We start from the raw sequence: 9453 nt of genomic DNA, 5'->3' as shown, positions 1-9453 counted from the left end.
ACAAGCCGCACGGGGGGGGGGGAAAAGGCGCCGGGGAGCCGCAGCTACAGCGCTCCAACCGGTGCACTGCCCAGGCCCCGCCCACACCTGCCGGGCCCCGCCTACAACCACCTCTGGGCGGCCTTGGTGAGTGCTGGGGTAGGGGCTGATCTCCCAACCGAAGCCCGAGGCGCCCCTCACCGGTGGCTACGGCGCTGCAGGCCGGGCACTGCCCCGATGCAGAGGATGCGGGCCGAGCAGACGGCGATGCAGGCCTCCACGTCGGGCTCGGCGCGCAGGCTGAGCAAGCACACCTGGCCCACGTAGCCGTCGCTGTTGCACACCCACACCTCGGGCGTGGGCTCCGGGCAGCTGCTCAGGGTGGGTGCTGCACATGAGAACTGTGGGCAGGGGAAGGTGAATGCAGGAATTGCTGCCACTGTCCAACCAGGGACCCCCGAAGGAGGGTGACAGTCCCACATGAGTGTGTATGCACTCCCTATATGCCCTTCTGCACACATGTGTCCACACACACACACGCATGACACCTTACACATCAGATGTGCCCACATCTGGGTGACAGAGCCATCAACCACTCCTGCATATACACACACGGACTCATGCATGGAACACAGTGACTATGTATGCAGACTCAACCCAGCACATCAGCAGTCTGGCCTCCGTTCACACGCACAGATACAGATGTGCATGAAGCATCCCACATACATGACATGCATGCAGCGTCTGTGTGCATGCACAGAGAATCACATACTCAAGGACAGGAAGCAAGCACAATGTTCAAGACACACACACAATGTTGTTGGGAACGCAAGTCCGCTGACGTGCTGGCTTTGAATGGCACACCCACGTGGCCCACTCACCTGCATGCCGCTGCGGGTTTTCATGATGGGGATGGCCTTCAGGAACTCAGGGTCTAGACAGCTTTTGCTGGATGCTGTTGTGAACATGGACCGACAGACAGGCAAGGGGTGGGCGGAGGGAGACAGAGCTGCTTAGATCCCCCTCACCTGGTCCTGCCCTCACCCCATTTCCTTCCCTCCCCTGCCCTTCAGGGTCTCTCCAGGGAGGGGCCTGATCCTAGTCACACTACAGTGAGGTGGCTGTGGGTTATGCCGCTTGCCACTAGCTCAGTCCTTCCCCACCTGTACCATGAGAGCATTAGACCCAGAGGTGTCTCAGGATATCCCAAGCCATGGTCCCTGGCCAATAGCTTTTTCTGATCCAGGCCTGCTCAGAGTATGACGCGGGGGCACGGAGGCATTGCTACCAATGTCTACTCTGGGGCAGGTCAAGCCGTGACAGCCGTATCCACGGACTCTCCTTCCTGCCAGTGAGGCCCTGGGCAGGCCACGGCTGCTGTTCTGTCAGCTGTGTCACTGTGAGTCTCAGTCCACCCTCCCCACCAGTGGGGGCTGCTAGGGCACTGCAGTTCTGAGAGTTCTGGCTCCTCCCACCCCTGAAGGTACTGGGAGGATGGCCAGTGCCGTGGCTTACCCAGCTTCCTCTTGGCCTCATCGAAGGCCTGCTCGAAGCCGAGGCGGGCATCGGGGTGGGGGAACTCGAAGATGAAGGAGTCGGTGCCCTCGGGCCGTGTGGCGCACAGCTCGAGCTTGGTGGGTGGGAAGGAGAGTGCGTAGCACAGCGCCTGCTTCTCTGACAGGTCCCGGTGCATGGCGGCCGAGAGGTCCCGCAGTGCGTCGTCCAGGCTCTGCAGAGTGGAGGGCCCAGGCCCCAGGCCCAGGCGTCTCATCACAGCCTGCATCTACCCTTGGGAGTGTGTGTGGGGACTAGCCTCTGCCCTCAGAAAAGAAGTGGGATGTCTCTTCCCTTAGGCCAAGAGGTAGCCTGGGCCCCCCTCCCACCCCACATACAGGGTGGGCCCTCTCTCTTCCTCAGCCAAAGATGGAGCTGTGTCCCAGCCTTAGACTCAGAATATGTTACTGCCCTTAGATGGGGGTAGGCTGTAACTGTCCCCTTAGACAAGTGGCAGGGATGCCTCCTCCCTCAGGCATATGCCAAGGCTCTGTCGGGCCCTCAGACAGGGTCACAGAGTGCCCGCATGGCCTACCTCCTGCCTCCCTAGCTTCAGGCAGAGGGCACAGACCTGGTGGGGGAAACCGAGGCTCTCTGAGAGCTTGCTCATCTGGCTCAGGGTGGTCAGGTCCTCATCCAGGCGGCTGATGGCCTTCTGTATGTTCTCTCGATTGGTGGCTTGGGATGCTCCTGGTGGGGACACAGGAAGGCCATGGGTAAAGAGGTAGGCAAGGTCAGGCTGGGACACAGCCTGTCCAGGAGGTGGCCCGACAGGCAAGGGCTCTCAGGAAAGAAGTTAGAGTCAGCCTCAGAGAAACCCAGGCCTGAGTGCAAAGGACAGGCCTGATTCAGAGCTGCTTGGTACGGGATGCTGGGCCCTTGCAGGACTCCCCAGAGTCAACAGCTCTGCAGGTTACGCAAGCTCCAGCAGACCCTGGCCTGCTGCACCGAGCAGCCTCCCCGGGGAGCTGGCTGAGCAGGCAGCGCCTCGGGCAGTTAAATGTGCTGACCAGGGCACTCGCTTCCCCACAGAGGAGACAGCGACGAGCTGGTGCCCTGGATTTCTCTGTGCCTGCCTCATACCTGACCACTGCCAAGCGTTGGCCCTGCTGACAGCTCAGCAGCTCCCCAGACCCCTCACTGTCTGGCTCAGGGTGTACACTGGGCCAGATCCCATATGGCCAACTGCGGCTCAAATCCCAGCCGTGGTGACTTAAAAAACACCCTCGGCACAAATCCTGATAGGACGGAGAAATGGAGGAGAAAGGATTGCAGTGTGACCACACCTCACTGAGGAGTGCTTTCTCTGTCTCTCTGGCAAGGACTGTGCCCATGGCAATTAAAAAAAAAAAAAAAAGCCTGAGTTTTAGTCCACAGCGCACTGAACTGCAGTGCCGGAAGCCACATGGCCAGCCATGGGTTCGGATCTGCAGCCTGGACAATCTAAGAAACATGCTGAGCACAGATGTACCCAGGACCCTGGCGAGCTGGAGGGCTGGATGTAAGGGGACGGCCATGTGACAAGACCCTGTTGAGGGTCCTTTTCTCGCTCTTTCTTAGACCTGAGGGTGCTTGCTTGCCCCGTCCACCAAAGCAGACACACAGAAGGCGCCGTCTGCGAGGAGTGAGTTGCTCACTGGACATCAAATCGGCTGACACCTTGATTTGGAACTTCTCAGCTTCCAGAGCTGTGAGCAATACATTTCTGCTGCTTATAAATTAAAACGGTCTGTGAGTTTTACTGTCATAGCAGCCCAAGCAGACGGAGACAACCTGCTCCACCTGAGAGAAACTACCCCACCCCAGCCACCTGGGCAAACACGTTTCCGTCCCTATGAACCTGCCCCACTCCTGGCCACAACTGATTGGACTAGGAGTGGGCACCTGACCTAAGATGGCCATTGTATTGGCTGGCCTATCCTCTAGCAAGAAGAGATGAGTTGGCCCAACAATAATAGCCATTATTATTATACCCATGTGGGCACCTGGGTTTACTCTCCCTCACCCTGGGGGCCAGCTCCAGTGAGCAGCCATCCAGGTGAGCCTGGAGGCAGAGTCTGGGCCTGATCATAGGAGTTGCAGTAAGAATGGGGCTGACTCGTAGCACAGGGACTGAGAGAGAGAGAGAGAGAGAGGGAACTACCCCCTGAGGCTGCTTCAGCTCTCGATAGTCTCAGCCCCAAATGCCAGCTCATTCATCAATCCTGTGCTTGTACTAACTTGAGTGAGTCCCTGTTCCCCTCATACAAAGCTGCCGAACCAGGGCAATGAACGTCAGCTAGTGTTAGGCGCTCAAATGAGTTTGAACAGATGAGTCCATGGCTAATTGCTGCGGACATAGCTCTTTCCTGGACCATCCCAACCCAGCCCAACCTGCCAGTCAAGGTCCCGGCCTCATAGCAGAAGAGCTGATAGACAGGTGGCAGGACAGGCTGCAGCTCAAACCCTCCAGCAGGATTCTTAGAGAAAGACCCACGCCAGGCCTCAGGGCAGGCCCGACTAGCTCACCTTTGATGATGTCCGCATCTTCCAGAGGCAGCTTCCACAGCATCTTGTATTTGCTGGCCGTGTCGATGACGCTGGCTGCCGTGTACCTGGGGAGGAGCCCGTGGGGTGCTCTGGTCAGGGCAGGGAGTGGGGCCCAGGGGAACAAGTGCCCCTAGCCCTGGGCCGGCACTCACAGGCTCATGGAGCTGCGCCGCAGGGAGCCCGACTTCCGCTTCAGGGTGGTGCAGACGATGAGGTCCGTGAACAGGAAGAGGGACCGGTCCTTCTTGCCACCGATCGCCTTCTGTGGGGCCCGAGGCAGGATGAAGGCTGAGTGGACACAGTCCTGAAGCCCAGCACCTGCCACAGTGCCCCAGGGGACAGCACAGCCCAGACAGGGGTGAGGGCTCTCCCCCAGCTACCCAGGTGTCTGAAGAGCTGGGAGCGACTGGGGCTCCTGCTGAGATGGGGGCACAGGGAGGCCACAGGTGGCAGTTGTGAGCAGAGGGAGTGGAGGGGGGCAGGGCGGGACCTGGACCACTGGCTTACCACCTCGATGACCATCTCCTGCCGTAGGAACCGCCGCAGAGGGGCCTGGAGCTGTGGGGCAGAGGGTCAGGAGTACCGAAGGGGAGTTATTAAACCCCGTCCCCCAGCCAATCCCAGTGACCCCTCAGCCCTACTGCATGGGCCAGGCCAGTGGGGCACCATCCTGTCCCCCCGCCAAAGCTATGCCGTCAGGCCATGGGACACACGGTCAGACACAGGCAGAGAAGTGGACACAGCGGGGAGACATGTGGTCACAGAAGGGTGCATGTAGATGCAAACACTGCAGACCCCGACGTGGACACAAACACGGCCATGACTCTGGGTGACTGCAGAGGCTGATGGCGAAGCCAGTGGGTGCCGCCATGGCGGGGTGGCACTCACATCCTCCATGCCCTCGATGTGTGCCTCGATCTCCTGCAGCACGCGGGCATGCCGCTCTGCCTCCTCTGCGCTCCGCACACCCTTGTTGATGCGTTCGGCCACCTGCTTGATGTTCCGCTGTGCGTCCAGCAGGAGCGGGTGGTCCGGGTGGTCCTCAGGTGTGTGCTTCAGAAGGTCCTGTTGGAGGAACAGGGCCAGACGGCCTGCTGGAGCAGAAGGGGCTACGCGTAGATACCAGAGAGGACTTCTTTCTTATCTGAGCCCAGAAACCCCAATGCCAGGCTCAGCTTGGCAGGGCCCTCTGTTCCCCCTGCCCCAGGGCCCTGCACACCTGCCACCTGCCCCTGCCCACCTTCACCAGGAGCTCGTAGCGTGGGATCCGCTGCACGGGCTTGATCATGAGGTCAGACAGCGCCTGCTTCTCCTTGTTCTCACGCATGCTTTGCTGGAACCCAAAGCGGGGTGGGTGGGCACCCGCGTGAGGAATGGATGCCGGCCAAGGTGCCTCCAGGCCAGCCCAGCAAGCCCCTCCAGCCTAGTCGAGGGCGGAGGCTGGCCCTACCAGGGCTACTGTATGTAGGCAGGGAGCTCCCAGGGCCCTTGAAGCTGGCCCAAGGTGAAGGCCACCCCCACTCCACCCCACCTCGCACCAGCCCACAGTACCTCCAGGAACTTGAGAAAGGCAGGCCTCGCCTCTTTAGCCACCCGCACGGCATCCTTGGCATTGAGGAAGTTGTCGATATAGGCGGAGTAGATGTTTACCAGGACGTCTTTGGAGAACTGTGGGTGAGGAGGCAGGTTGGGGCCCCTCCAGGTGGCCCACCCCCAGCCTCACTCTGTCCCCGTTTCCATCACTTCGTGAGTTGACATCTTTTCTTTTTTAGAGGTTTTTGCCTTAGAGTGTGTGCGCTCACCAATAGAGACAAGATCAGAGACAGTGAGAGGGAAAGCAAGAGATCACCCCCAGGGGGATGGCCACGCCACAATCCCTTCTCCTCCACTCTCCTCCCAGGATCTTGGGCACGCACGCACACGCGCCCGGTATGATTTTCAAGTTACCAGGTCCAGACTGTAACCATGGTCGGCCACGTGGGAGCCCAGCGACGTAACCACTGCAGGATCTTGTCCCTCCACCAAGAAATGATGTCATTGCTAAGGACTCAGCAGGGGCTGCTGTGTCTTGTGTCACTAAGTGTGTATGTGTTGCATGTGGGACTTGTGATAAGGCATGTACACATGTGTGCACACATATACACACGTTTATTCTAGCTAGTATGTCTGTGTGTGTCCCGGATGCGTGCAGTGAGCAGGCTTGGCTCCCTCACATCCAACAGGGCATTTCTGACCCTCGGCCTTATCACTTCCAGCGCGGCAGCTCTCCCTCCTCACTGTCCTCCGGGCCACACAGACTTTCCAGCCACTTGGCCTGCTCCGGCGCTCCGGAATGCCCTTCCCCACCCATCCTCAGGGTGAGCTCTGGGACTGACTGGGGCTCTGTCTGGGGCTCTACCCGCCCCCGGCTTCTCCTGGGGCCCGGACAAGTTCTCTCTCTCCTACCCCGCCCGCAGTAAAGCCCCGCTCAGGCCAGGGCACACAGCTAACGCCTGCCAGCGGTGGAAGGCAGGCTACATGCGGAAGTTTTCGGCCAGAACCTTGGCTAGAGTCAGGACCCCTGGGTTCCTGTTTCGGCTGTGACCTTTAGTGGTGTTTCTGGCCCCTGCTTCTCCAAGGTGTCAGCTGTCCCTGCCTCTGGACAGAGCAGGGCAGAGCCTGAAGCTGGGGGAGAGAAACAGCTGTCACTGCCCACCCCTTCCCTGGGACGAAGTATCCTGTGGGTCTGCGGCTTCTGCACTGAGCATCCAGGTCAGGACTGGGGCTGAGCCGTGTGACGCCAAGGGTGAGGATGGGCTGGACATGGCTGTACTCAGCTGAGTGATGAGTCGCCCCACAGGTCACATCACTGTCCCAGTCGGCAGAGCTGCTCTAAGCCCCGGCCACCCCCAAGTATAACCAACACATGAAAAAACACCACATCCCACAAAAACAGATTTTTTTTTTTTTTTGCTTGCAAAATTGTTGGAAGGATTTTTACAATTTCACTTCTGAAATGACATGGCTCTGAGTAGCCATTTAGTCTGTATTCAGGTACAATTTATCCGTCCTCATCATCCCTTCTTGGGAATTCTAGCAAAGTAACAAAACGTAACTTAAAGTTTTTCAAATGTAATTAAGTTCTTATAAATGAATACAGATGGGCCTCGCTTAGGACTTACAATGTTTCGACTTAGTTTTTCTTTTTCCGACTGTACGTCACTGTAAATTTAGTATCTGTACTAAGTTGAACAGTGGGAGAAAATGGCATGTTACGTCTTACAGACATTTAATTACACGTTTGTTGGTTTTGCTTTTGCAGTGCTTTCTGAATTTGGAAGCTAAGACCTTTTCCTATGCTCCCAATCACTACTGTAGGACATTGAACACTTACAGGGGGACGGGCTGGCCTGTGGGGAGAGGGAGGATGGGGAGCCTGGAGCCTGGGGGCCAGAAGCTGGTTGCCCTGGTGGCACCCTACACCGCTTCCTACCTGACTGACTTGGAAGTCGTAGTCATCAGCTTTAAAATCAGGGTAATCTCTGCACTCCACTCCTAGGGTTGTTATATATATAGCTTTTAGGATAATGCCTCGGGCCACTAAAGGTCACAGCCGAAACAGGAACCCAGGGGTCCTGACTCTAGCCAAGGTTCTGGCCGAAAACTTCCGCATGGAGCCTGCCTTCCACCGCTGGCAGGCGTTAGCTGTGTGCCCTGGCCTGAGCGGGGCTTTACTGTGGGCCGGGTAGGAGAGAGAGAACTTGTCCAGGCCCCAGGAGAAGCCGGGGGCGAGTAGAGCCCCAGACAGAGCCCCAGCTGGTGGCACGGTGGTTAAGACAGCTGGATACCACATGGCTGACTAGGCAGTTCAAGTCCTGGACCTAGTGGCTTGAAAAACATGCCAGATGCATGTGCACGTGTGCCCAAATCACAAGAGGAGAATGAGACGAGACTGTGGAGTGGCTATGCCCCCTGGGGGAGGGGGCTTCTCACCCCTCCACATCCCCATAAGCACATGTACCCCACAGCAAAAACGGAGAATAATGCCTCTCACGTTAGAGGTGCCAAAGAGCATCAGCTGTTATTAAACTACCTGATGGAGAAAAACAGCTGGTCAGTATCAGGCCAGGGTCAACATCAAGCCCAAGCCCGCGTCAAGATCAGGGCAGTTGTTGAGGTTTAGTGAGACCCAGTCGGGGTCAGTAACAGCATCTCTCAGAGGTCCAGGTCAGCATCGGCACCAGCTCAGGGTCAGGCTAGGGTCAGGCAGAGCCAGCCACTGGGGTTGGGTCAGGAAGCGGGCCAGTGTCTGGCTGGGGTTGGGCTCCATGCCAGAGTCCAGCCATGCTCTGGGTTGGGCAGTAAACCCAGGGCTGGGGCCAAGGCCAGTGTCTGGGCAAGTCCTGGGTGTGAGATCTGGGATCAGAGTCAGTACCCACGTAGGGCAGGCAGATGGGGGCAGGGTGGGAGCGGGCAGGGGCCACTCACCGACTGGACGAGCAGGGCGCCCACCTTCTGCTGGGCATGCCAGGTCTGCACGCAGTGTCGCACCTGCTCCAGGAACTGCTCGTGGTGCTCTAAAAGCTCAGGGATCTGGTCGAAGATCTCATCCACCAGCGACGGGTCACACAGCAAGGAGTTCTCCGGCTGCTTCAGTGGCTGCATGTAGCCCTGGGGGACCCACAGGGTCAGTGCAGGGCCCCTCAGAGAGAAGGCACCCCCACTCTGTCTGCCTAGGCCCTGGTGTGAGTCCACATGGAGTCCCGGGCCTGTAGCCCAGTGCCTGGCCTGCTGCATCTCTCTGACGAGTCTGCGAGCACCAGGAGAGACAGGGAGGCCAGACTGCATGCCCTCACTGCTGAGCCCAGGGCTGGGCACCAGCTGCAAGTGAGAGGTATCAGGAAGGGTTTGCCATATGCACGAGCAGAGCTTGGATAAAGGAAAGCAGGAAGACGGGTCTCCCTGAGGGACTCCCACACGCTAATGCGACAATATCTGTTGAGCCCTTACTATGTGCCAGGCACTGCTTTAGGAATGGAGAGACAGCAGTGAAGGAAGAAGACCCGAATCCCTGCCCCCAAAGAGCTTATAACCGAGCCAGACAACACACACAAATATAAGAAATGGCTGGGCCAGACAAAGCAGGGGTGGTGTGGTAGTTAACGTGGCCGGGTCCCACATGAGCGATAAAGTGAGTTTGAGTCCCAGATCCAGGGGCTTCAAAAATGCATTGGGTGCGTGGGAACCAGCAGTTAGTGTAATGGCTATGTCGCTGGACTCCCACGTGGTCGACCACGGTTCGTGTCCTGGACCCGGTGGCTTAAAAAACTCACGCCGGGCGCGTGTGCGTGCGTGCCCAAGATCCTGAGAGGAGAATGGAGGAGAAGGGATTGCGGCGTGACCATCCCCCCT

At 58.2% G+C, this 9453-nt stretch overlaps 1 protein-coding gene across 1 annotated transcript in view; it reads right to left on the bottom strand.

The window, feature by feature from the left end:
• The window catches only part of ARHGEF17 (Rho guanine nucleotide exchange factor 17), a gene marked incomplete at its 5' end in the record, with an annotated part of 64185 nt that overhangs the window by 6201 nt on the left and 48531 nt on the right, over positions 1–9453 (bottom strand). The window contains 11 exons of the mRNA XM_006141140.1: positions 181–380; positions 861–934; positions 1495–1708; positions 2105–2223; positions 4042–4127; positions 4215–4324; positions 4570–4620; positions 4951–5127; positions 5303–5395; positions 5614–5730; positions 8530–8712. Of these exons, the coding sequence (XP_006141202.1) occupies positions 181–380; positions 861–934; positions 1495–1708; positions 2105–2223; positions 4042–4127; positions 4215–4324; positions 4570–4620; positions 4951–5127; positions 5303–5395; positions 5614–5730; positions 8530–8712 (1424 nt within the window). The remainder of the gene's footprint in view (positions 1–180; positions 381–860; positions 935–1494; positions 1709–2104; positions 2224–4041; positions 4128–4214; positions 4325–4569; positions 4621–4950; positions 5128–5302; positions 5396–5613; positions 5731–8529; positions 8713–9453) is intronic.

This window comes from Tupaia chinensis, unplaced genomic scaffold (assembly GCF_000334495.1).
Source record: "Tupaia chinensis unplaced genomic scaffold, TupChi_1.0 Scaffold000047_1, whole genome shotgun sequence".
Lineage (NCBI taxonomy): Eukaryota > Metazoa > Chordata > Mammalia > Scandentia > Tupaiidae > Tupaia > Tupaia belangeri.
Note: the sequence above shows the minus strand (reverse complement) of the source record. Positions and strands in the feature narration are given on the sequence as shown.